This window comes from Triturus cristatus, chromosome 4_1, assembly GCF_964204655.1.
Source record: "Triturus cristatus chromosome 4_1, aTriCri1.1, whole genome shotgun sequence".
In the NCBI taxonomy this organism is placed as follows: Eukaryota; Metazoa; Chordata; class Amphibia; order Caudata; family Salamandridae; genus Triturus; species Triturus cristatus.
The window spans coordinates 91,235,308-91,263,187 of record NC_140585.1 but is presented as its reverse complement, the minus strand read 5'-3'; the positions used below and the strand labels follow the sequence as shown (position 1 = coordinate 91,263,187).

General features: G+C 46.8%; 1 protein-coding gene across 3 annotated transcripts in view; it reads right to left on the bottom strand.

Moving 5' to 3' along the window:
- Positions 1-27,880, bottom strand: part of LOC146839630 (uncharacterized) — an 812,224-nt gene that overhangs the window by 80,104 nt on the left and 704,240 nt on the right. For all 3 annotated transcript variants that reach the window (XM_085651718.1, XM_085651719.1, XM_085651720.1), the window contains one exon: positions 26,763-26,861. In XM_085651718.1, the coding sequence (XP_085507844.1) occupies positions 26,763-26,861 (99 nt within the window). The remainder of the gene's footprint in view (positions 1-26,762; positions 26,862-27,880) is intronic.

Genomic DNA, 27,880 nt, shown 5'->3' with positions numbered 1-27,880 from the left:
GGATAGGAACGTGGTGGACTGCCAAAACTCAGCTAGTGTGACTGACAAAGAAGATAAAGGACACCGGTCCTTAGCAGCCAGTATATTGTTACTTTGGACCCTTTCGCATGAGAACTGCTCAAACCAGGACATGACATCTTTGGGTTCATGAGAACTAAAGAACTATGAGAATCTTGTCCGATATTGTAAACTTCATGGCTTAACCAATCACATTCCTTCCACATTGAGCAAATGTAGCATGTTACCCAAAATTTTATTATAAAAGGGGGGTTAATAGGAGGGTGTTGAGTTGTTGCATTCCAGGAGTGTGATCCGAATCCTCGCTCACTAATTTGCTTGCACGGGTCCCCGGAGATCTTTGGGACTGGGTCGTGCTGAGCGAAAAGAACCTATTCTCCGGACTGATTTGGGTCGCAGCCTGCATTCGATAGAAGGGTCACACCGGAAGGAATTTGATTTATGCAGGGTGGATAGGTTGTGGGAGAATGGTCGCCGAAATCAGAAATTAGGTAAATATAATTGTCACCCTGATTTATGCCAATGTTATTCAAATTCTGACTGATTATGATGCTGAGTAATTTAATTAGATTAACTAAACACTTACTGAAAGAAAATGAGTTTGTGATTCTTTGCAGAGTATTGATTAAGGATTCCGAGACTTTAAAGTGTTTTAGCTGGTTCTAAATCACCATCAACCAGTCCAACTACTTGGTCCATCGACCAAGTGGTGAAGTGCCTTGATGTTAAAGTTAGGATTTTATACGTGCAGATGTATAATATGTAAATACTGTAAATATTTCTTTCTATAGGTAATAAGGTACCCCCACATGTCCAGCGCCTCTCTTCCTCCTGTGTGCAGATTCAAGTGAGACGTATGGGTATTGGTGTTATGGGCCCCACCAATGAATGCATTCATGAATGAGTAAGAGTGATGACGGGTCTGTGACGCAGGGAGGATATGTAAATGTGCCATTTCACGCTGGATCACTACACCCATGCCACCTCTGATAAATTGTTAGCAAGTGACTCATCCGTTATAGCACTACGGGACATATACAAGCAAGTGTAAAAGGAATCAGAGATGGCTGCACTGTTTGTAACCAAAAATCCATCTTTGAGCTGTAGTTCTGTGATGCAGGAGGCACGATAGGGTGGGCGGAGCAGCCTGGCCAGTGTGCGTCCAGGCCTCTCACCCTCTCTGTAGACCCGCGCTCATGCAAAGTTGCATAGTTACTTCACTGCCTGAGCTTTACGGCTGTGTAATTTGTGTATTAGCATAGAACAGTGGTGGCCTCTATGACCTTTCTGTCAAGGTCCCCGAGTGCGTGCTCAAAAGTCACTAGTTCCCTTCCTAAGGATCGGAGCACTCCCGAATGCTTGGCAATGCAAATTACTCTGATGCATGCTTTAAAGCAGTGATACTCAAAGTACTGCCCAGTGGATGCTTGCGGTCCTCTAGACTTTTACGTGCACCATGAAAGGTATTGTTCTATGGATCAGAATGCAGACACCTCTGGAATACGTGTTCTAACTATCCAAAAAACAGTTGCTACCCCAGTAAGACGCATAGTGGTTGGGAGAATGTGGAGCACAGTGGGTCTCCTGTAGAAAAGCCAAATGGGTACCATGTCTGGCCAGGTAGAACAGCACCTGTCGCCCCTTTCTGGGGTTAGTCAGTCCCCTAACATTCCATGTCATGCACTTTAAAGTCAGTGCCCCAGTTCCCTTAGCGGGTAGTTCATGTAGATTTGGACATAAAAGCAGTAGTGCAAGCGTATGGACAGTAAAGTAGTGCATGGCGTGTAGTTTAATTGTTCCCTTTTATGAGAGAGGTATAAAGAATATAATTGCAAAACTTAACAAGTCCCGTACCCCCTACCCACACCAGATAGCAAGCAAACAATATTAATTGAACCCCATACCAACCCAAAAACAAGGAAAAGCAATCAAATGGAATACTCCTAAGGGGGAGGCAACAGTCAGGGAAGCGTGCCAATTGACAATAATCCTGGTGGGGTAAAGAGCAGCGTAATCTGGTATATTAGCAGTAGGGATGAATGTAGCTTCGATACCAGGCTCAATTCCATGGTTTCCCCTGGACAGCAGTCAGTATGGCACAGCAATGCAATACTCATAGTTTACTGTCAGTGAGAATGGTTACAGATCTGCCCGGGCACGGTAGGGTGGAGAGACAGATCCCCTCCTCTGAGCGCCCCGGACCCAAAATGATGCTGTTTGAAAAAACCTGCAGCATCAGCAGGAGGGTAAAACAATGATATTTGCCATTTACTTGGATGCTCAGACGTGCAGGGTACAACATAGCATAAAGGACATCAGCTTTTTTAGAGTGAATGTTTAACTTCCGTGAACTTGTGGCAGGCCTCCTGCACAATTGGTGTGAAGTCTGGGAAAAGGGAGGCAGTCATACCCTGATATTGCAGCCGCTCACCCTCGCGGCTGAGGCGAAGAGTGGTATCCCAGTCGTGATAGTTGAGGAGTTTAGTGATAATCAGCCGGGGTTGAGCGCCAGGCACTGGCTCTATGGGCCCTCCCCACTGCAAATGTAGATGAAAAGGTCTGTCTGTCAAAGAGTTCCTAAAAAAGGTGTTCGACGAAAGTGCTCATGCAGCCAGTGATGGCAGACTCCACTATTCTGGAAATGCGGATAATATTCCAAAACGAGCGTGCCTCCAAATCTTCAGCCTTTGCAGCAACCGTCATGAGGAGCCTCCCCACCTTCTCAAGGCCCTTATTCATCGTGGCGCTAGTGTCCTCGATGTCAGAGACATGCTGTTCCACTGTGTTGAGTTGTGCCTCGTGTTTAAAAAAAAAAAATTTATAAAGTTTTTATAAAGCGCGAACATGACCAAAATGTTGGAATCATAGCGCAGAACTAAACCTAATAAATAGCATTTAATATACAAGGAGCAAAATATAGAAAATACAGCATTAAAAGATAATACAAAGAGACTTACTGAAAACACCAGCAAAGAAATCAAATTGGGATGGATAGTCGCCTCAGATGGGAAGGAAATTATTCAGTATTCTCATTTTTACTTTGTTTTTTAAAAGAACGAATGAAGGGATGGTCCTGATCCCTGAGGGAAGAGAGTTCCAAATTCTTGGGGCAATTCCAGAGAAAGATCTCTTATAGGTTTTCTTTCTGTGAAATTTTGGGGGTTTCAGCAGTAGGGAGCATGTACTACGAGAAGCTCTACTCCTTCCATAGCACCAGATTCTGAGCCAGGTAGCGAGGACTGTTGTGGTGGATGGCTTTGTATTCTATGCATGCTATTTTTAAGTGGATCCTAGATTCATAAGGTAGTCAATTCAGAGAGTGGAGGGCTGGGGTGATGTGATCATTTATCTTTATGCCTGTGATGAGCCGTGCAGCAGCATGGAGGGTAGCCCTCAACAGTGCTAGTTTTATTTTTGGTAGGCCAACAAGAGTAGCATTCCCATAGATAAGTTTGGAGACCACAAGAGCCTGAACCGCCATCTTTAGATCTGCATTGGGCAGGAAAGGCTTTAGTTTTCTTAAGATGTGGAGATGGAAATTGGCCGCTCTGGTTGTGGAGCTGATGTGATTTATCATGGAGAGGTTGTTGTCTAGTGTTATTCCTAGGGATTTTTCTGAATCAACAATATGTGGGGTACAGTTCAATGCGGTGAGTAGTGGGAGCCAGTCTTTGATGTTAGAGGTGGTGTTGGGAGGTGAGATTAATAGGAATTCAGTTTTGAGGGTGTTCAGTTTGAGGTGGTTAAGTGTTGACAAGTGTTGAGTTTTGTTCAAGATGTTATTGAGAGTGCTGATGTTGTTAGGAGAGGTAATCTTCAATTTACAAATGCGTATCATCAGCCTACATATGGTAGGAGATGCTGTGGTGTTTGAGGATTTCAGTCAGGCGTTCCATGTAAAGATTAAGCATGGTAGGCGAAAGTGAAGAACTTTGGGGAACGCCAATAGTGAGCAGTGTCTGATCGGATAAGTCATGATTGATGAGGACTCGTTGAGCTCTGTTTTGCAGGAATGAGCATAACCATTTTAAGACAGTACCAGAGACGGCCATCCTAAGTTATAAGAGGTTCAGGAGGGTTTCATGTTTGACTGTGTCAAACGCTGATGATCGGTCAAGAAGGATTAAAAGACAGGATTCATTATGATCGAGAAAGCGTAAAGCATCGTCTACAATGTGGACCATGGCGGTTTCAGTACTGTGACCTGGTCTGAAACCAGATTGTCAGTGGTCAAGGAGTTGCTGCTGGTCAATGTGATTGCAGAGTTGTTGATGAACACATTTTTCCAGGAGCTTGGCTAAGGTTGGGATGCTCGAAATGGGGTGAAAATTGTTGGGATCAGAGAGGTTCATGCTTGGCTTTTTTAATATAGGTGTGACTTGTCCACTTTTTAGACTTTCCGGCATGGTGCCTTGCATAAGAGAGGAGTTGATAATTCTGGTCCATAGGGTTTTTAGGAGGTGTGAAGTTTCCTTGATGAATTTGGAGGGGAGAGGTTCATTGAAGTGGTTGAAAGTTTAGTGGAAGACAGTGGTTTTGAGTTGACAGTGTCTTCAAATGTCTGAAAGATGGACCATGAGGCATTGTTTTTAGGTTTAAAGAGAAGGTTGCTAGGACAAATTTCCTGTGAGGTGGAGGTGCATTGTGACTGGGTTTCAGGCGGTAAACCATTCACAGCAATGTGGAGCTCATTGTCAATTGACTTAGTTTTATCAGAAAAAAAGGAGGAAAATGTTTGACAGTTAGGTAGGGTTGTAGTGTCAGATGTGGAGGATTTACGCTTTCCATTACTTTGTTGTTTCACTAGTTCAAAGAGGTTTTTTTTGGGACGGTTGAAGGCTGTGTCCAGTTGCTGATGGAAAAATTATGATTTGGCACTTCTGATGCATCTGTACCTTCTTTTTTTATGCAACAGTTTAATGTTTGAAAGAGATGGAGTCTGTCTCCACACTCTTTCTGCAAATCTAAGGGCACGGCGTTCCTCGTTAAGGCCACAGTTGAACCAGGTATTGGTTTTACTTATCGGGACTCTCTTTAGTTGTTTGGGGGCAATGGAGTCCACCATGATGTTAGACATAGAGCTAAGGTAGTGCTTAGTGAGGTCTTGAGCATCAACCATATCAGTGGGAGGAGACAGGAGGTTAAGGTTGGTGGCAGATATCATGTCTGGATTGAGATTGAGGGTGTTTCTGATCCAATGTTTAGCTTTCACAGGCTGGCCTTTGTGGATGGTTGCCTTTACAACAATGGAGAAGGTGATGCAGTGATGATCGGTCCAGTCGCAGGGTGAAATAGAATCCAATAGTATGGTATTTTCCTTGGCTATGATTAAGTCTAAGATGGTCCCTTTTATATGAGTATGACGATTTTAGACTTGGTTCAGGTTGAGGTCCTGGAGGAAATCCTTAAAGCAATTCACTAGTGGATCCTTAGTGTCATTCCAGTGATTGTTGCTGTCACCTAGGAACATCTGGTTGTTGTATGGGGTAAGGTTGGTAGAGATGATCAAAATGATTTGTTCTATGAAGGTAAGATTATCACCTGGGGGATGGCAGAAAGTGTGCAGAGTGCAGATGGAGTTGTCTTTGGTAGAGATATTGATCATCATATATTCACAGCCAGATGTTGGAGAGGATTGTGATTGTTTGACAGAAAGGTTTGATTGATAAATACAAGCAATACCGCCCCCAAGACGGATAGCGCGATCTTGACGGATGATAGAGTAACTGGGTGGAACCAGGATGTCTAGTATAGTAGAAGAGGAATCATTTAGCCAAGTTTCAGTGAGAATTAGTAGATCCAGGTCCAAGTTGAGTAATAATTCCTGTATGTCGGCCGTGTGTTTCACTGCTGATCTGCAGTTGAGCAGTGAGCATTTTAGGTTGCTTTTGGTAATGGTAATGGTATTGGTTGGTCAATGCGCTTGTGCATGCTCTCCAATCGAGCCGAGAGTATGTCAAAATGAGAATCAATTGATTTAAATCCGGCTTTCAGCTCAGCAGTGATAGTCGCATTGCCCTCCAGTGTTGGTGCCTCAGTTATAGATGATCCAGGGGCGTCTTTCTGGGGGTCACCCACTTCCCTCCCGCCAGGGGGTTCTGGCAGGCTCAAAGGAAAATGGACGTTATTTAGGGCCACTTCGTCCCATGTTGAAACCGTTGGTTTTGTCAGTGATGCACCAGCATTGCGGGGAGAGAGGGTCAGATGGTGCCAGGTATGGAAGGCGGGGACACACCACAGTAGGTCGCCGCTAAGGTAGGTGAGTAAGCAGTCAGTGAGCAGCAGAGTAAAAGAGCATGCTCGCTACTAATATAAGCAGTTAGTGCTCCATGTAAATAGCAGGCATGAGGTGCAGACACTGAGTCATGGTATGAAAGCGTCACTCTGGATCCAGCCCAGCAGAAGCGTTCATGGGAGCACAGGAGTAGGCCAGGTCTGAGAGGTCGATGGTCCCCAACGTGACATACCCAAACCCCCAGCATGAGCTTGGAATGCCAGTGTATTGAGTAGAGGGCTGGTCAGGAGATGCGGATACCAATGGCATGAGGGCAGAGATACCATCCATAGTGCCCGAACCTACACGGGCAAACAAATGCAGAGTAGACAACATGGAAGGGCCCGCTGGCCCCTGGAGGCAGTGATAGGAAATGATGGGCAGAAGGGGTCAATAAAATGGGCACACTTACTTTATGTATGTGGAATCTCGTACCTCCAGGTCAGAGGGGCCGGCCAGTAGTGAGCATCCAGTAGCAGGATCCACAGAAGGGGTCTGATGCCTGAGGCCCCGGCCTTGATTGTAAAGTCAGCTGCCAAGCACAACCAGAGCCCCGCCCTCAGGCTCACCCGCGACCCCTGTCATTGCACCCTATTGCAGCCACCCCAGTAGAAGTGGACCAGATCACCGGAACGGGAGGTCAAGGTGTGCCCATCGCAGCAGTGGTGCCACAGTCGGGAGTCCGGGGGCCGCAGTGGGCTGCTGTATGGTGGTGAACTCTCCGGAGCTTCAAGGTCGAGTGACCATCATGGTCCTTGGCTCAGCCACGCCCCCCCAGTTGCGGACTCTCTTAAAGAATATACACAGTCTGAAGATAGTGTAGTAACTATCACATGACTGTGCCTCTTGAATTCAGAGATATCTACCCGTTGGTTATTGCCTGTGCACAAATATTTGCACAGGTAGTATCGTTTCTCTTGCTCTCAATTGGCTAAAATGCTAATGCACTTAGACATTGCAAAGCAGAAATATGTGATTTCCTTTGGTGTTCATTCCTGATGGGAGCGGTTTTATAATTGTACACTTTCTTCCAAGATGAAGTTTGGAGTTCTAGTTCACATCATGTGACCTTCGAGCGACCGACGCCAGGGTAGGTGTGTTATAACTCCTGACTTCTATTATTTGTTCACTCCAAGTGGCACAAGGTTTCCTAGGTATAATAAAGCATGAAGAGGTTGGGTATTATGAATGGTGCCCACTCCATAACCAAGAGTTTTTTTATACATTTCTAAGATACACTTTGGGATACTAGTTTTCATCACATGACCATCTAGTGCTCGCCTCCTGGGCAGGTGGGTGTATTTGATCAGCTGTCTTTAATTATGTGTTTGTGTTGATCCTTAGATACAGTTGTTTACTTAGCCAAAACAGCACAAGGTACAGATACAAACTGGAAGGATACATAATGAGCATGATAGTAAGTATGCTGGATACAGCTTTGTATTGTGTATGGGAGATGAGGAGAGGTAATACCTGCCAGGCTTAGTGGTGGTTGGGGCTTTACGGGATTTGCCCTATACATCTTTTTTCAGACGGGAACTCTTGCTTGGCACTGTTTGTCCTTTGGAGAAGAAGATGGCGGGATGGATTTACAGGTGGTGGACTGTGATCCCTGGTGCACACTAATTGGAGTGGAGAGTTTTTCAGTGGATGGCAACATTATTAGATATGAAGTGATATGTCTCAACATAGAATCACTATTGGGCAGCAACCGCTCACATGGGAGTCATAATTACTTGTCCTCTTCTGAAATAGGGGCATACAGAGAGAAGCCAATAGTGCATTGTAGCATTTATGTAAAGTCCAATTAATATTCTATATTTGATTTTTTCTGCAGTAATGAACTTACCCTGGTGAAGGATCTCACTGGATTAAGCACGTGTCTGGAAAGTTTATGATCCCTTTATCTGGTAAAAGTAAGTATGTCGCTATAGGATCCATATTTGAGGCAGTACATAAGTGTTGCATGGGGCTAAAGTCTGATTCTTCCTGGCATTGTAGCAGAGCCCCGTCTTTCAAGCACCAATATTTTCAAGAGACAATCTTTCAAGTAGGGGGTCTATATAGAGAATGGATTAGTAGGTGGAGGTACTGTTCAAAGTTTCCCTTTTACAGCACTATATATGATTTGATTTGCAGTAACAAATGCACTTTGGTGAAGAGAACTAATGATGTGCTAAAACAGTTTCTCTACAATAGTAAGCCTGTTGGTAACTATTTCAAATGTGAATTGGAGAACAACCTCCAATGGATCTTATATCGGTATATACATCACATCTGACATGGTACATCAGTGTTCTATGAGGCTGTACATAGGGTACCATTTTATTATTGATTTGTGGCTTTTTATGTATAAAATATAGATATCCAGGAATACCATTCATCAACAGAGAGAAAAAGTATATATATGTGAGTGGATATCTTAAAGCATGGACTGCACTCTATGGGTACACGGTGAGGGACATGGTTGGCAAGTGTAGGATATTTTAAGGCTTTTAGACTTATGACACTGCATGTAAATATAGAGATCATTGGTGAGGGAACTGAACTGGTTATGGTGGTTGTGAGTATGGAGGTAAACTATTAGCACTTGGAAATCTGCTAGATCTGGTGTCCTTATCAGTAATACAACACAGGCGTTTGATTTATTTTCTAATTGGAATAATATGTAGATTGTGGGTCTGACCCTTATATAATGAATGTTTGGATGAATGGTGCCCACTCCATAACCAAGAGTTTTTTTATACATTTCTAAGATATACTTTGGGATACTAGTTTTCATCACATGACCATCTAGTGCTCGCCTCCTGGGCAGGTGGGTGTATTTGATCAGCTGTCTTTAATTATGTGTTTGTGTTGATCCTTAGATACAGTTGTTTACTTAGCCAAAACAGCACAAGGTACAGATACAAACTGGAAGGATACATAATGAGCATGATAGTAAGTATGCTGGATACAGCTTTGTATTGTGTATGGGAGATGAGGAGAGGTAATACCTGCCAGGCTTAGTGGTGTACATAGGGTACCATTTTATTATTGATTTGTGGCTTTTTATGTATAAAATATAGATATCCAGGAATACCATTCATCAACCGAGAGAAAAAGTATATATATGTGAGTGGATATCTTAAAGCATGGACTGCACTCTATGGGTACACGGTGAGGGACATGGTTGGCAAGTGTAGGATATTTTAAGGCTTTTAGACTTATGACACTGCATGTAAATATAGAGATCATTAGTGAGGGAACTGAACTGGTTATGGTGGTTGTGAGTATGGAGGTAAACTATTAGCACTTGGAAATCTGCTAGATCTGGTGTCCTTATCAGTAATACAACACAGGCGTTTGATTTATTTTCTAATTGGAATAATATGTAGATTGTGGGTCTGACCCTTATATAATGATTGTTTGGATTGTACCTGCAACAAATCCCATATTCTTATTGGAATAAAGATAGACTGATTTAGTTCCTGAAGCAGGTGGTTGGAAGTTAATATCTCCACCGAAACGTGTGTTGACATGATAGTTTGCTGACTCCCCCAGCCGAGACACAAAAAATATAGAAGAAAGACTAATAGTCACCTTGTTGGGTCGTTAAGGGGTTTTGGGGGCTGTGTGATTGAGATGTTTACATGAATGGTATGTGTGGTGGAGGAGTTGAGTGTGGGTTGTAATGATTGAGCAACTGGCTTTTATTGAAATTTGATAAAAAAAGATATATAATTATGAAAATGTAATAGATTAAGAAATGTACAAAAAAAGAATGTTGAGTCAGCAATTATGCATCATTAACTCAAAGCTTGAGTGAATAGAGATTAAATTGAAATATTTGTTGTCATTCTTAGCGTCTTCTGTGCTTTCATAAAATGAGTAAGCTTGGAGCAGGTTGATGTATACCGGAATGTTTTTGCAGATCTTGGGGCTCCCCAGCAAAATGTAGCTATCGCCCTCTAAAGTTACATTTTGGATTCCTATTCCACAAACATTGAACAAGCAAAGAACCCTGCGATTCAGAGCCCTGAGAGGTTTAAGTCTTAGCACAGCACTGCTGGTGTTTTGCTACAAAAATAGAGCCACTATAATCATAGATTACAATAATACTCAAAAATGTAGATGTATTCCCTGTCTCACCGCCAATGTACCAATACAACCCGAATCAGCAGCCTTTTTAAGGACAAGGCCTGGGCAGGGGCAGAAGAAGAGAAGGAGCTCAGAAACAGGTCCAGTGGCAAGACCATTCGGAACCACAACAACCAGTGCGCATGGAACTGAGGAGCAAGAAAAATAACCAGAACTAGTACTGAATCACTCTTCCAAAATTCTAACACTGCTGGAAAAGAAAGTCATTGAGAGGGACTTAGGTTTTGTACCTTTCCTCCAGGAAGATCGCTTTTGACTCCACAAGGAACTCCATGGTTTCTTTAGAAAGGTACGACTGAGAGCATTTTTTCAAGACAAAGAACCTCAAGAAAAGACTGATACTGGCCTCAGAGTCACCTCGAGATTTATACCACATGAAGGCATGACACCTCACATGATCCTTACCTTTGAACAAGCCATGATGAAGGAAGTAGACAGCTTGAATAATAGAAAAAAACTTCAACAACATGTCATCTACTGAAAGAAAGTCTATCAAACAACTGACGGAGGATCAGTAAATCACCATCAAACCAGCCGACAATGGAGGAGCCATACTCCTAAACACTGAAGACTACAAGAAGGAATGCCAACAACAACTCTCACAAGAGAGACATTACAGAAGGATCACCATTGACCACACCGACTCACTACTGACGAGGAACAAATCCATTGTACATTCAGCATAAGCCCAGGGCTGTATTTCCAGGAATGAAGCAGTGTTCCTTTTCAACATGGAACCAAGAACACCGTTCTTTTACATCCTTCCAAAAATTCACAAGGAGCTACCACCCCCCAGCCGTACCATTGTCTCTGGCATAGATCACTGCTAGAACCACTTAGCACATTTTGGGACCACTTTTTGCAACTGCTCATCAAGAAAATACCCTAGTACCTACAGGACACCTAGATGTCCTGAACCTGATCGCCAACTTAGAAAGGAGTGAGGAGATCAACTTCTTGATGACCCTCAACGTCGAGGCGTTGTACACAAATATTCCTCAATATGGGACACTAAGAGTCGTTGATACACGCCGAATAGCTAAGGACTAGACCTCACAGACTCCGCCTGGTTTCATTATGAACAGTGCCGCAATAGCAATGTGCGAAAACCTTTTCCAATTTCAAGACAAGCTATACCATCAAACCCAGGGGACATCCCTGGGAAGCACGTTTGCACATAGCCTGGCCTATCGGTATGTGGCTGAGTTCGAACGTCTCCACATTGCTACCAACAACCTGTACGTGGACAACATCATTGTGTGGAGACGGTATATAGACAATATCATCATCTTTTGGAAAGGTGAAGTGAGCACCTGCGACTCTTTCTTAACATGTGTTAACACACTGGACCCCTTCCTGAGATTCACAAGGTCTATCTCATCCACGGAAATCCACTTCTTGGACCTGACTATCATGCTGGACAATGGGGTGTTATCTACCAACACCTCCAAGAAACCCACAGACTGTAATAACCTGTTACTCTATGAGAGACACCACCGCAAGGCACTATGGGATAATCTCCCATTTGGGCAATTTTTGAGAATACATAGAAATTGCAACACCATCTCCAATTTAAAAAAAGAAGCAGCTTCCTTGAGAAAGAACCTAGAGGCCTGTGACTACCCATCATCGGTCATCAAGAAGTCATGCAAGAGAGCTCTCAATGACAAGAGAGAGGCTCTTCTGGAACCCAAACAAAAGGCAGAAGAAGACATTATAGCATGTGTGACCACCTTTACTCCAGACTCAAACAGGATACAAAGAGTAATCAGAAAACATTGGAAGATCGTCCAATCACGCAACCTCAAAATCCCTATGCCTAGCTTTGCAATGAAACGCACGAGCAACCTATGAGATATGCTGGTCCACAAACGTCCAAGACCAACACAAAAGAACTCTCAGAGTACACTATGGAACACTACACCTGTGAGAGGCCACTATCCTTGTGGTCACTGTGGGGTGTGCAGTCTGACCAAACACACCAAGGAAATAATCCTTAAGGACGATAAGGTATGGACTCAATGTACCCACACCAACTGCAATACTAAGAATTACATATATCTCATTGAATGCCCGTGCCTACTTAGGTATGTTGGTATGACAATGCATCCAGTCAAGACAAGAATCATAGAACATCAGAGTAACATTAGATGTTAGAAGAACACGACGAACATGAACTCCCACTTCCTTTCCCACCCGCACAGGCAAGAGGACATACACTGGACAGTGACAGAAAGTAACACATCATGGACTACACAGAAACTGTTTGAAATGGAACAGTGCTGGATTTTACGCCTTTCCACCCAGTCACAAGGTCTTAACGATGAGATACCATGGACTGAACTGAACACATTACTATAGTTGGGTGCACTACATCCTCTCGGCCTCTGGTCAGTACTCCCACAGTCATGTACACTACTATATGACTCGAATTTCATTGTCACTAATGTAACTACGCTGAGTTCAACATTATTCACCCTCCTACAAAATATCACCACTCTAGAGACCCTGAGGGGTTAACTTCTGCTGACCGCGCAGTGACAGAGTGTAGTACATTTATCCGCACACTTCTACACGCATAACCATGCCCTCGATGTCTTTATAAACCATGCCCTAGATGTCTTTATAATATGGATTATGACACTACAGGGGTGAGGTTCCAACTTGACTAAATAGTGTGCTACAACTCTCAGAGCACATCAAAACCTAGTAAACCACACAGATTACTCCACTCCAAGACGGCCCCCACGCTCACTGCATTGCCGCATGCTACCAATGTACAGTGGACGTGAGCTTGGACCATGTGACTTGGACTATTTAGTCACAACCATGGCCGCTCCGCCGGTGATATTCGGGCTGGATGGAGCAGGGTAGGTGCGACGGCAGTGTCTGATCTACAAACCAAGTAAGTGGAGTAGATACAGAGAGTTAGTCTCTTTACTTTTTGATTGTGGGACCCGCAACATGACCTGCTCAGACAAGCCTCTTTGAGGACCCGCTAGGGAATATCACACAGCCACAGGCTAGTGATGTTTGACTATCAATTGTATATCATTGCCACTCTGCTCACCACACACACTACCGCCAGGGGCCTTTGTACATGCCTTCTAGACCGCGATCACTTTCATTTTAGCAGCTGCATGACAGCATAAATCACCCATAATCCGTGTTAACACATTGCCGGCGATTCTGCACATATACAGAACTATGCGCAGGAAAACAGGACCTCGGTATATAGGGGTTGGACCTTCCTACCACCTTAGGGGCATATGCATCAACATTGGCATTTGCGATTCCTTATTAGCGAAAAATAAGGATTCGCTAATAAGGAATAGCAAAAGGCTATGCATGTAGGAATCGCTATTCAAATAGCGATTCCTTAACTTTCCTTAATTGCTACTAGCAAATTGCGAGTAGCAATTAAGGAATGCCATCCCTATCATTCCTATGGGCCTCCAGGCCCATAGGAATGAATCGGAGATTGCATGAGCAAATAGCGAGTACCAGTAGGTTCTCGCAAATTGCTCATGCAATTTCAAGGGTGCAAGGGTGTCAAAATGACACCCTATTGCACCCCTGAAATTGATATGTGCACATATGTTGCACACACACATGCTCTAAGGGCATGTGTGTGTGCAACATGAAACTTTGAAAAATGCACAAAAGTGCATTTTTCAAAGTTTTAGCAAATTACCATGCAGTTCATCTTCATGGTAATTTGCTCCCCCTATTAGCGAAATCGCTAATTTTTTAACTTTGATGCATTGCATTTAAGGAATCTCACTTTGGGATTCCTTAAATGCAATCGCTATTTAAGGAATCGCTATTTAAGGAATCCCTATTGAAGGAATCGCTATTTAAGGAATCCCTATTTAAGGAATCGCTATTTAAGGATTCCTTAAATAGCGATTTTTGCTTTTGGGTTGATGCATTGGGATTGGTTTTTTTTAACTCAATACCGGGAGCTATTAGCGACTCGGTATTTTACCGACTGGATTGTGGCTTGATGCATGAGGCTGTTAGTGCCCAAAATCCCAGTACCGACTAGCTATTGTGTCTCATTCGTTCTCCGACAAAATCACAAAGCTACAAATGATTAGACAACCCAGAACACAACACTACCAACCCTCTCAGGATCGCTGCAGCAAGACACACCCTTTCGCTCACTCACTCATACTGGTCCACAATAAGAATTGTCAGAGTTACTGTATAGTTCAAAATGTTTATTTTAACTATCGTGCTCTATAATGCAGTATACAAGCCACTACCAGCAGCAAAATGCATAAACATAACACAGTTAGCAATGGTACAATACCAGAGAAAATAAAGGGGGAAGTTATTATATATAGATAGTGGAAAAAGGACTATAAGGCCTAACCACCCTCCCCTTGGTAAGTTGAGGTTTTTCAAATAAAAGAAGATCTCTGGACTTTGTCAGCAAACCCCATACTTTAGAGATTAGATGGTAGGTTTACATCATAGGAACAGCATAGCTCTTCTCCAGGGAAAGGATTCCTTCCAAGTGTGTGTGAACAACATGCAACAACTTAATATCGAAGCACAAGCTCTCTAGCAGTGCAGCTGTATGTAGCATGTTTTGTCTAGGTAATAGGGACTGACCAGAACATAATAACAAGGGGCATATTTTTTTACCTTGCACATCGTGTTCAGAATAAACTCCAGGAACAGCAGAGAACGCAGAATGCAGACAGTTCTCATGTAAATGGCACAGAGTCTTGCAAAATAAAGTCATGTAGTAACGTGTGCAAAAGCAGCATCATGGCTGCAAAGCTCATGGTAACTTAGCAATGTCGAAAATTACACTAAGGGCCAAATAACAGGGGCCTCTGTACACGCCTTCCAGCCCGCGATCACTCTCTTTTTAGCAGCGGCATGCCAGCGTAAATCACCCATAATCTGTGTTAACCAGCACTTTGATCACCGCATACGTTGCTGCCAGGGGCTCTTTGAATACGCATTCACGCTGCGACGCTTACTGTTTAATGTGGATATGTTTCATTTACTATAAAACGGGATCTCTACCTGGTCACTCACCTATCAACGTGCTCCAGAGTACGGACAAGGTGGGGTTTGTAGACCACACAGGCCCTCAACATTACCACACTGGGTGCTCGCCGAATGTTAGGCCCTTTTTTGAGCTTTTGTTGGCATGTGATTGAGGGCAGATACTGTGTACGCCTAACCATTATGCTTGTTGTGCACAAATGGATCAAGCCAATGGGCTCTACCAATGTGATTCTTCTTTGAAGGTGTCCCCCAGAGTGATCGGGACCCTCCAGTCCTCCTATGAAGAAATAGACTCCTCAATTTGAGGTAAGTCACATAAGGGCAACATGACTCTGTCCTGCCGTTATGAATTGGACAAGGTAAACACTTGTCTAACGTTGGTTGAACTAGTCCCTAGATTATTAGATCAATCAATCAATCAATCAATCAATCAATCAATCAATCAATCAAGCATATGTATAGCGCGCTACTCACCCGGAGGGTCTCAAGGCGCTTGGGGGAGGGGGGTCCGCTACTGCTCGAACAGCCAGGTCTTAAGTTGCTTCCTGAAGGAGAGGTGATCTTGGGTCAGGCGGAGGTGGATGGGGAGGGAGTTCCACGTCTTGGCAGCCAGGTAGGAGAAGGATCTTCCTCCTGTTGTGGCTCTTCGGATGCGGGGGACGGCGGCGAGGGCGTGGCTGGTTGATCGAAGCTGGCGGGTGGGAGTGTAGAAGGTCAAGCGGTCGTTGAGGTATCTTGGGCCTTGGTTGTGGAGAGCTTTGTGTGCGTGGGTGAGGAGTCGGAACGTGATTCTCTTGCTGACGGGGAGCCAGTGCAGGTTTCTCAGGTGTACGGAGATGTGGCTGTGTCGGGGAATGTCCAGGATGAGGTGTGCTGAGGCGTTCTGGATGCGCTGGAGTCGTTTCTGGAGTTTGGCTGTGGTTCCGGCGTAGAGGGAGTTGCCGTAGTCCAGTCGGCTGGTGACGAGGACCTGGGTGACCGTCTTCCTGGTTTCGGTGGGGATCCACCGGAAGATCTTACGTAGCATGCGTACGATGTTGAAGCATGATGCGGAGACGGCGTTGACTTGTCTGGTCATGGAGAGGGAGGAGTCCAGGACGAAGCCCAGGTTGCGTGCGTGGTCTGTTGGTTTGGGTGCGCTGCCAAGGGCAGGGGGCCACCAGGAGTCATCCCAGGCGGAGGGTGATGATCCCAGGATGAGGACTTCCGTCTTATCTGAGTTCAGTTTCAGGCGGCTGTTCGTCATCCACTCGGCTACGTCTTTCATCCCTTCGTGTAGGTTGGTTCTGGCGGTGGCGGGGTCGTTGGTGAGGGAGAGGATCAGCTGGGTGTCGTCGGCGTAGGAGATGATGTTGAGGTTGTGTTGGCGTGCGATGGCTGCGAGGGGGCTCATGTAGACGTTGAAGAGGGTGGGGCTGAGTGATGATCCTTGTGGTACGCCGCAGATGACTTCGGTGGCCTCGGATCTGAATGGGGGTAGGCGGACTCTCTGTGTTCTTCCGGCGAGGAAGGAGATGATCCATTCCAGTGCCTTCTCCTGGATACCGATGTTGTTGAGGCGCTGCACTAGGGTGCGGTGGCAGACCGCGTCGAACGCCGCGGAGAGGTCCAGGAGGATGAGGGCCGTTGTTTCCCCGTTGTCGAGCAAAGCTCGGATGTCGTCGGTGGCTGCGATGAGGGTGGTCTCGGTGCTGTGGTTGGCCTGGAAGCTGGACTGCGAGTGGTCGAGGGATCCGTTCGTCTCGAGGAAAGCAGCCAGTTGTCTGTTGACGGTTTTCTCGATGACTTTGGCCGGAAAAGGAAGGAGCAAGATGGGGCGGTAGTTTTTGAGGTCGGTGGGGTCCGCTGATGGTTTCTTCAGTAGGGCGCTGAGTTAGGCGTGCTTCCAGCACTCTGGGAAGGTGGCGGTGTCGACGGAGGCGTTGATGATGTCCCGCAGGTGGGGTGCGATGACGGAGTCGGCCTTGTTGAAGATGTGGTGAGGGCAGGTGTCGGTTGGAGATCCTGAGTGGATGGAGTTCATCGTGCGGATGGTGTCTTCGGTGTTGACTGGGGTCCAGGCGCGGAGGGTGGTGGTGGGGGGCGTTGTTCCAGTCGTAGGGTGCGTTGGCTGTGTGCTGAAACTGTTGTGTATGTCTGCGATCTTGCTGTGGAAGAACGAGGCGAGCGAGTTGCAGAGGTCTTGCGAGGGCGTGATGTCGTTGTTTCCGGCGCTGGGGTTCGAGAGCTCTTTGACGATGTTGAAGAGTTCCTTGCTGTTGCGGGCGTTGTTGTCCAGTCGTTCCTTGAATGCGGATTTCTTGGTGGCGTGGATCAGCTGGTGATGTCTCCGAGTGGCAAGCTTGAGGGTGGTCATGTTGTCTGTAGTTGGGTCTCTGCACCAGGCTTTCTCAAGGGCCCGGCAGTTCTTCTTGGAGCTCTTGAGTTCGTCGGTAAACCAAGATGCTTTCTTGGTGCCGGGTCTGGCGGGGGGGGGTCTTCAGTGGAGCGAGGTCATCTGCGCAGTTGCTGATCCATTTCGTGAGGTTGTTGGCGGCTTGGTTGGGGTTCGCTGATCTGGTGGGGGGGTTCTGGCTCAGGGATGTGGTGAGCTGGTCGGCAGTGATCTTGTTCCAGCTTCTGCGGGGGACCAGTTGCGGGTGGTGGTGAGTCGTGGTCCTTCTGAAGCTGAAGTGGACGCAGCTGTGGTCTGTCCAGTGGTGTCCGGTGGCGTGGCTGAAGGTGATATCCTTGCTGGAGGAGAAGACGGGGTCGAGCGTGTGGCCGGCGTAGTGGGTGGGGGTGGTCACCAGTTGCTTGAGTCCGAGGTTGTCCAGCAGGGTGGTGGTGTTGCGGTCGTTGTGGTTCTCCAGGTGGAAGTTGAGGTCCCCGAGGAGGATGTAGTCAGCGGAGGGGAGGGCGTGCGGGCTGATGAAGTCGGCAATGTCTTCGCTGAATTGTGTGCGAGGTCCCGGGGTTCTGTAGATGAGGGTGCCTCTGAGGGTGGTCTTGGGGTCGGTGTGGATCTGGAAGTGCCGGTGTTCGGCGGCTGTGAGGGTGTCTTCGGAGTTGGTCGTGATGCGGATGGTGTTCTTGTGGACGATGGCGATGCCTCCTCCATTCTGGTTGGCGCGGTCCCTCCGGGTGATCTTGTATCTGTCCGGGATGGCGATGTCGGGTGCTGAGGAGGCATTCATCCAGGTTTCCGTGAGGAAGGCGACGTCTGGGCATGTGGCGTCGAGCAGGTTCCAGAGTTCCACTGCGTGCCTGTGGACGGAGCGGGTGTTGAGCAGGATGCACTTCAGGTGCTTCAGGTGGTTGCTGTTGGTGCTTGGCTTGGCGGGTGCGGTACGGGTCCGGATGCAGGAGAACTTGCAGGATTGGCAGGTGAAGGGTCCGTGGGTGCGTCTTGGGGTGGCTCTGCAGCAGCCGGGGCTCCGGCCGGTGTTGAGTGCGATGAGAGTGGCGGCGTTGTAGGTCTTGCGGGTGGGCTGGCATCTGCGGGGGCCAGGGGGTCTGGCGCAGGGCGTGGGCCAGGCACGGACGGGCGCAGACGGGCTTGCCTTAGGCGCGCCTTCAGTGCGCCAGCGGCGCGGCCGCTGCGTGGCCTCCATATGAGTGGGAGAGGGAGGGAGGAGCAGCTGGGAGGTGGGAGCGGGGCGGCCAATAGGGTGCGAGGGGGGCGGAGCTATGGGACGCGGCGGCCAATAGGGTGCAAGGGGGGTGGAGCTACGGGACGCGGCGGCGGGGGGGAGACGCGGGGAAAGACAGAAGAAAAAAGGGACACAATCTGGGCAACAAAGGAGAGGGGGACAATCAAGGCAGCAAAATACACAGGTACAGTGGGGGAGAATCACTCACTCGTGGGTACAGAAGAGAAGGAGGGCACAGTCACTCTAACGCAGGCAGACACAATGCAGCAGCGGTCAGTGGTCACACAGGGGACTGCGTGGCGGTGAGGGGAGCGACCTGCCTGGTAAACAGGGTCAGAGGTCGCTCTCTCTACCGCTGCGCGGCCTCCCTATGAGTGGGAGAGGGAGGGAGGAGCAGCTGGGAGGTGGGAGCGGGGCGGCCAATAGGGTGCGAGGGGGGCAGAGCTATGGGACGCGGCGGCCAATAGGGTGCGAGGGGGGCTGAGCTATGGGACGCGGCGGTGGGAAACGGGCGGCGAGGGGGAGACGCGGGGAAAGACAGAAGAAAAAAGGGACACAATCTGGGCACCAAAGGAGAGGGGGACAATCAAGGCAGCAAAATACATAGGTACAGTGGGGGAGAATCACTCACTCATGTGTACAGAAGAGAAGGAGGGCACAGTCACTCTAACGCAGGCAGACACAATGCAGCAGCGGTCAGTGGTCACACAGGGGGCTGCGTGGCGGTGAGGGGAGCGACCTGTCTGGTAAACAGGGTCAGAGATGAGCACAAGCTTTTAGCTTTATCTTTTATTAATTCTTTATTAGTTAGTTTTTAATCACACCTGGACAGCTATCTGGTACTATGTCTATGCACCTCAATCCCATTTGTGACAATGATAGTATCTCTGGTACCAAGGGGTTTTGCCCAATCCACATTTTCCGGCAACCCCTGTAAACTTTACTACATAATACTGTCCTTGTATTCTGCACTAATTGTAAACAACGAGTCCTTGTGTCACGTATTTGTTTGTTTTTCTGCCACTTTTTTTCTCCTACTCTCTTAGGTGGAAAACTTCACCGGCTCCCAAACAGGGGATACCGGCACACATAATTAGGTCATCCTCGAGTAGCGGGGCGACCACCCGCCTCATTAGGGGGCACCACTGATCACCTAGATCCTGAAGGAGTGCCGCCCGAAGGTTGGGCATAAACGGTTCGAAACATGTTGACCACTTGTTACTAATGCTATCCTGGTACCTAAGGACCACAAGATAGCATCACTGTTTTTACTTAGTCCTGGGGCCCATATCTGATTAAATAGTTTGCTTTTGGGCTGCGTTGCCTATTTTAAGTCACTTTTTATATGCTAGTACTCACCACTCATACTGACCACTTGCACTCACCATTTATGACGTCCTCAGATAAAAAGAACTCCACTAAAGCAGCCAGGCATTGCTGCCTGGCCTGACGAGGAGCGCCCTATGATGAAGCATGACACCCCAACAGGTGTTTGAGGGCATTACGATCTGAATTACAGATCTCACAGCGACACTTACTCTGGCCAAATAGCACTAATACGTGCGTCTGCCTGCCAGAGGAACTTCTTCTCATATTTGATAATCCTGATGACAAAGAAACACCACATCTAACTATAAAAATTACCATGCATGAACATTTTCAAAATTAATGTAACTTTTGTGCGAATTAGTAAATGTACTATCCTCATCACTCCCCTCAAGTGTTTGATGGTGGAACAAGATACAGATCAACGCGTCCGTGTGTAGATTTTTTTATGGTCTTCATTTTTGCATCTTCATTTAGATTAAGTATATTTTTATGGTCGTTCTTATGAGATCTTTGCATGGGGCCTGCGTTATGTGCCTCAACTGAATGCAGCGGTTTCTGGGATTGTATAGCCTACGAGGGAACGTGTGGGTGTGAAAAAGAGTCTTTGGTTAGATTTAGTAATTGGGTGAGTGTCAGGGTTTGGGTTAGTGAGCCAGAGTTTGGGTTAGTGCGCCAGTGTTTGGCTTAGTGTGTCAGGGTGCAGTTTAGTGTGTCAGGGTTTGGGTTAGTGTGTCAGGGTTTGTGTCAGTGTGTCAGGGTTTGGGTTAGTGTGCCAGGGTTTGGGTTAGTGTGTCAGGGTAGGTGTGCCAGGGTTTGTGTTAGTTTGTTTGTGATTCGGTTAGTGTGCCAGTATTTGGGTTAGTGCGCCAGGCTTTGGGTTAGTGTGTCAGGGTTTGGGTTAGTGCACCAGTGTTTGGGTTGGTGTGCCAAGGTTTGGCTTAGTGTGTCAGGGTAGGTGTGCCAGGGTTTGGGTTAGTGTGTATGTGATTCGGTTAGTGTGCCAATATTTGGGTTAGTGTGCCAGGGTTTGGGTTACTGTATCAGTGTTTGTGGTAGTGTGCCAGGGTTTGGGTCAGTGTGCCAGAGTTTGGGTTAGTGTGTCAGGGTTTGTGTGCCAGGGTTTGGGTTAATGTGCCATGGCATGGGTGTGTGTTCCAGGGTTTGAGCTGGTGTGCCAGGGTAGGTGTGCCAGTGTTTGAGTTAGTGTGTCAGGGTTTGGGTTAGTGTACCAGACTTTGGGTTAGTGTGTCAGGGTTTGGTTTAGTGTGCTATGTGTTGGGTTAGTGTGCCAGGGATTGGGTTATTGTGTCAGGATTTGGGTTAGTGTGCCAGGGTTTGAATTAGTGTGCCAGGGTTTGGGTTAGTATGTCATGGTTTGGGTTAGTGTGCCAGGGTTTGGGTTAATGTGCCTGGGTAGGCATTCAAGGGTTTGGGTTAGTGTGCCAAGGTTTGGGTTAGTGTGCCAGGGGTTGGGTGAGTGTAGCAGGGTTTTGGTTAGTGTGTCAGGGTTTGGGTTAGTGTGTCAGGATTTAGGTTAGTTTAGGAGGGGTTTGGATACTGTGCCAGGGTTTCGGTTAGTCTGTCAGAGTTTGGGTTAATGTGGTATGGGTTGGGTTAGTGTGCCAGGGTTTGAGTTAATGTGCCTGAGTAGGCATGCAAGGGTTTGGGTTAGTATGCCAGGGTTTGGGTTAGAGTGCCAGGGGTTGGGTGAGTGTGCCAGGGCTTTGGTTAGTGTGTCAGGGTTTGGGTTAGTGTCTCAGGATTTGGGTTAGTTTGGGAGGGGTTTGGATACTGTGCCAGGGTTTGGGTTAGTCTGTCAGGGTTTGGGTTAGTGTGGTATGGGTTGGGTTAGTGTGCCAGGGGTTGGGTTAGTGTGCGATGGGTTGGGTTAGTATGTCAGGGTTCGGATTAGTATGTCAGGGTTTGGGTTAGTGTACCGGGGTGTGGGTTAGAGTATCAGGGTTTGGGTTAGTGTTCTATGGTTTAGGTTAGTGTGCCAGGGGTTGGGTTAGTGTGCTAGGGTTTGGGTTAGTGTGTCAGAGTTTGGGTTAGTGTGCCAGGGTTTGGGTCAGTGTGCCAGGGGTTGGGTTAGTGTGCTATGGGTTAGGTTAGTGTGTCAGGGTTTGGATTAGTGTGTCTGGGGTTGGGTTAGTCTGTCAGCGTTTGGGTTAGTGTGGTATGGGTTGGGTTAGTGTGCCAGGGGTTGGGTTAGTGTGCCATGGTTTGGGTTAGTGTGCCAGGGTTTGAATTAGTGTGTCATCATTTAGGTTAGTGTGTCAGAGTTTGGAATAGTGTATCAGGGTTTGGGTTAGTCTATCAGGGTTTGGGTTAGTGTGCCAGGGTTTGAGTTTGCGTGCCAGGGTTTGTGTTAGTATGCCAGGGTTTGGGTTGGTGTGCCAGGGTAGATGTGCCAGGGTTTGCATTAGTGTGCCAGGGTTTGGGTTAGTGTGCTAGGGTTTTGGTTAGTCTGTCAGGGTTTGGGTTAGTGTGGTATGGGTTGGGTTAGTGTGCCAGGGTTTGAATTAGTGTGTCATCATTTGGGTTAGTGGTCCAGAGTTTGGGTTAGTGTATCAGGGTTTGGATTAGTGTGTCAGGGTTTGGGTTAGTGTGCCAGGCTTTGAGTTAGTATGCCAGGGTTTGTGTTAGTATGCCAGGGTTTGGGTTGGTGTGCCAAGGGTTGGGTGAGTGTGCTAGGGTTTTGGGTTAGTGTTTCAGTGTTTGGGTAAGTGGGCCAGGGTTTGGGTTAGTGTGCAAGGGTTTAAGTTAGTGTGTCATCGTTTGGGTTAGAGTGCCAGGGTTTGGGTTAGTGTGTCAGGGTTTGGGTTAGTGTGTCGGGGTTTGGGTTAGTGCACCAGGGTGTTTGTTAGTCTGTCAGCATTTGGGTTGGTGTACCAGGGTTGGGTTAGTTTGCCAGGGTTTGGGTTAGTGTGTCAGGGTGGGTTTGAGTTAGTGTGCCAGATTTTGGGTGAGTATGTCAGGCTTTGGGTTAGTGTGCTATGGGTTGGTGCCAGGGTTTGGGTTAGTGTGCCAGGGTTTGGCTTACTGTGTCAGGGGTTGGGTTTGTGCGAGGGTTTGGGTTAGTGTTCTATGGGCTGGATTAGTGTATCAGGGTTTGGATTAGTGTGTCAGGGTTTGGGTTAGTGTGCCAGGCTTTGAGTTGGTGAGCCATGGTTTGTGTTAGAATGCCAGGGTTTGGGTTGGTGTGCCAGGGTAGATGTGCCAGGGTTTGCATTAGTGTGCCAGGGTTTGGGCTAGTGTGCCAAGGGTTGGGTGGGTGTGCTTGGGTTTTGGGTTAGTGTTTCAGTGTTTGGGTAAGTGTGCCAGGGTTTGGGTTAGTGTGCCAGGGTTTGAGTTAGTGTGTCATCGTTTGGGTTAGAGTGCCAGGGTTTGGGTTAGTCTGTCAGCATTTGGGGTGGTGTACCAGGGTTGGGTTAGTTTGCCAGGGTTTGGGTTAGTGTGTCAGGGTGGGTTTGTGTTAGTGTGCCAGGGTTTGACTTACTGTGTCAGGGGTTGGGTTTGTGCGAGGGTTTGTGTTAGTGTGCTATGGGCTGGATTAGTGTATCAGGGTTCGGATTAGTATGTCAGGGTTTGGGTTAGTGTACCGGGGTGTGGGTTAGAGTATCAGGGTTTGGGTTAGTGTTCTATGGTTTTGGTTAGTGTGCCAGGGGTTGGGTTAGTGTGCTAGGGTTTGGGTTAGTGTGTCAGAGTTTGGGTTAGTGTGCCAGGGTTTGGGTCAGTGTGCCAGGGGTTGGGTTAGTGTGCTATGGGTTAGGTTAGTGTGTCAGGGTTTGGATTAGTGTGTCTGGGGTTGGGTTAGTCTGTCAGCATTTGGGTTAGTGTGGTATGGGTTGGGTTAGTGTGCCAGGGGTTGGGTTGGGTTAGTGTGCCATGGTTTGGGTTAGTGTGCCAGGGTTTGAATTAGTGTGTCATCATTTAGGGTTGGTGTGTCAGAGTTTGGATTAGTGTATCAGGGTTTGGGTTAGTGTATCAGGGTTTGGGTTAGTGTGCCAGGGTTTGAGTTTGCGTGCCAGGGTTTGTGTTAGTATGCCAGGGTTTGGGTTGGTGTGCCAGGGTAGTTGTGCCAGGGTTTGCATAAGTGTGCCAGGGTTTGGGTTAGTGTGCTAGGGTTTTGGTTAGTCTGTCAGGGTTTGGGTTAGTGTGGTATGGGTTGGGTTAGTGTGCCAGGGTTTGAATTAGTGTGTCATGATTTGGGTTAGTGGTCCAGAGTTTGGGTTAGTGTATCAGGGTTTGGATTAGTGTGTCAGGGTTTGGGTTAGTGTGCCAGGCTTTGAGTTAGTATGCCAGGGTTTGTGTTAGTATGCCAGGGTTTGGGTTGGTGTGCCAGGGTAGATGTGCCAGGGTTTGCATTAGTGTGCCAGGGTTTGGGTTAGTGTGCCAAGGGTTGGATGAGTGTGCTAGGGTTTTGGGTTAGTGTTTCAGTGTTTGGGTAAGTGGGCCAGGGTTTGAGTTAGTGTGCCAGGGTTTAAGTTAGTGTGTCATCGTTTGGGTTGGAGTGCCAGGGTTTGGGTTAGTGTGTCAGGGTTTGGGTTAGTGTGTCGGGGTTTGGGTTAGTGTGCCAGGGTGTGTGTTAGTCTGTCAGCATTTGGGTTGGTGTACCAGGGTTGGGTTAGTTTGCCAGGGTTTGGGTTAGTGTGTCAGGGTGGGTTTGAGTTAGTGTGCCAGAGTTTGGGTGAGTATGTCAGGCTTTGGGTTAGTGTGCTATGGGTTGGTGCCAGGGTTTGGGTTAGTGTGCCAGGGTTTGGCTTACTGTGTCAGGGGTTGGGTTTGTGCGAGGGTTTGGGTTAGTGTGCTATGGGCTGGATTAGTGTATCAGGGTTTGGATTAGTGTGTCAGGGTTTGGGTTAGTGTGCCAGGCTTTGAGTTAGTGTGCCATGGATTGTGTTAGAATGCCAGGGTTTGGGTTGGTGTGCCAGGGTAGATGTGCCAGGGTTTGCATTAGTGTGCCAAGGGTTGGGTGAGTGTGCTTGGGTTTTGGGTTAGTGTTTCAGTGTTTGGGTAAGTGTGCCAGGGTTTGGGTTAGTGTGCCAGGGTTTGAGTTAGTGTGTCATCGTTTGGGTTAGAGTGCCAGGGTTAGTGTGTCAGAGTTTGGGTTAGTGTGTCGGGGTTTGGGTTATTGTGCCAGGGTGTGTGTTAGTCTGTCAGCATTTGGGTTGGTGTACCAGGGTTGGGTTAGTTTGCCAGGGTTTGGGTTAGTGTGTCAGGGAGGGTTTGGGTTAGTGTGCCAGGGTTTGGCTTACTGTGTCAGGGGTTGGGTTTGTGCGAGGGTTTGGGTTAGTGTGCTATGGGCTGGATTAGTGTATCAGGGTTTGGATTAGTGTGTCAGGGTTTGGGTTAGTGTGCCAGGCTTTGAGTTAGTGTGCCATGGTTTGTGTTAGAATGCCAGGGTTTGGGTTGGTGTGCCAGGGTAGATGTGCCAGAGTTTGCATTAGTGTGCCAGGGTGTGGGCTAGTGTGCCAAGGGTTGGGTGAGTGTGCTTGGGTTTTGGGTTAGTGTTTCAGTGTTTGGGTAAGTGTGCCAGGGTTTGGGTTAGTGTGCCAGGGTTTGAGTTAGTGTGTCATCGTTTGGGTTAGAGTGCCAGGGTTTGGGTTAGTGTGTCAGGGTTTGGGTTAGTGTGTCGGGGTTTGGGTTATTGTGCCAGGGTGTGTGTTAGTCTGTCAGCATTTGGGTTGGTGTACCAGGGTTGGGTTAGTTTGCCAGGGTTTGGGTCAGTGTGTCAGGGTGGGTTTGAGTTAGTGTGCCAGAGTTTGGGTGAGTATGTCAGGCTTTGGGTTAGTGTGCTATGGGTTGGTGCCAGGGTTTGGGTTAGTGTGCCAGGGTTTGGCTTACTGTGTCAGGGTTTGGGTTTGTGTGCAAGGGTTTGGGTTAGTGTGCTATGGGCTGGATTAGTATGTCAGGGTTTGGAATAGTGTGTCAGTGTTTGGGTTAGTGTGCCAGAGGTTGGGTTAGTCTGCCAGGGTTTGTGTTAGTGTGACAGGGGTTGCGTTAGTGTGCCAGGGATTGTGTTAGTGTGCCAGGGCTTTGGTTAGTGTTCCAGGGGTTGGGTTAGTGTGTCAGGGTTTGGTTTAGTGTGCCAGGGGTTTAGTTAGTGTGCTAGGATTAGGTTAGTGTGCCAGGGTTTCTGTTAGTGTGTCAGTGTTTGGGTGAGTGTGCCAAGGTAGGTGTGCCTGCCTCAGTGCAGGATACAGTGAGCACAACTATGTAGTGCAAGGAGTGGTGCCTGAGAAGCAAAAGCTTGTGAACTTTATATCAGTGGCAGGGGAAATGAAAGGGCTTCTTTCACTTCTCTTTTAGACACACAAAACAGCAAAGCAGCAGATTACCTTTCCAGAAGCAGATACAAACACTGATGATTGTCAAAATCCCGAATGTAAAGCCCACTGCAAGGCCTACTTTCGTATAAGAATTCCAAGTTGATGTGGCTGAAAAAAGAAATAAGTGTTTTATTTTACAACTAGTCTGCTCGGTTAATGTGCATGATTCAGATAATATGCATACATTGGTATGAATGACTGATTCTAAAATCTACTCTGGTATATTTAGCTATTCATCCATTTATAACGTTGTTAGAATATATTCAAACATTGTGATTCAAGAGGCATTTTAATTGGTCATTTAAAACATTTATTTTGTCCACACAAACTATATGCAATACCTAAATGTAATGTAAACCATGCTTTAATTGATGTAGCTAGGATTTTATGAAAGCGTGACTCTGTGTACACAGCACCACATGACACCAACTATATCTCACTGACAACATCTCAGTAGGATGGACCGGTCTGGGATTGCCTGTGATACCACCTGGCAGTTCTGGCCCGACTGTTCCTGTTGGGACTGCTTTCCGTATGGCTGGACTCTGTCTAGAGTGTCACAGTGGGTGAAATGTGATGGACGGAAAGTGTCCAGGGTGATCACTAGAGGCTCAGATAAATCCAAGCATTCCATCCATCAACTTGTACTCTGGGTGATTGGACAAAATATTGGATTACACATATAGGAAGGCAGAAATATCAGAAAATACATGTTGGAATACACAAATATTGTGATGCACAAATATCATTGACAAAAATATCATTATTTTAGGCGAGTAATATTGTTGTTAGCAATATCGATGGGTTTAATATCGTTTTCAATAGTATAGTGGTAAGAAATATTGTTTTGGGATTATTTTGATGTTTTTTTAGTTGCTATATTATTTTATGTGTTACTATTGTTCATATAAAGGTAATTTCTTTTTTAGGTATAGTTTGTAATTTGTTTAGCATTTTTATTTACTTTTTCATTGTAATTGATAGTGCCTGGGAAGTTTGTTGGGCTTATAGAGGGATAGGGTGGGAAGTTAACTAGTTAATAATAATCATGAATTATTTAATACATTTAATTTAATTATATGATTGACATTTGTTATAAATTATATTATATTGATACATTTTAATTC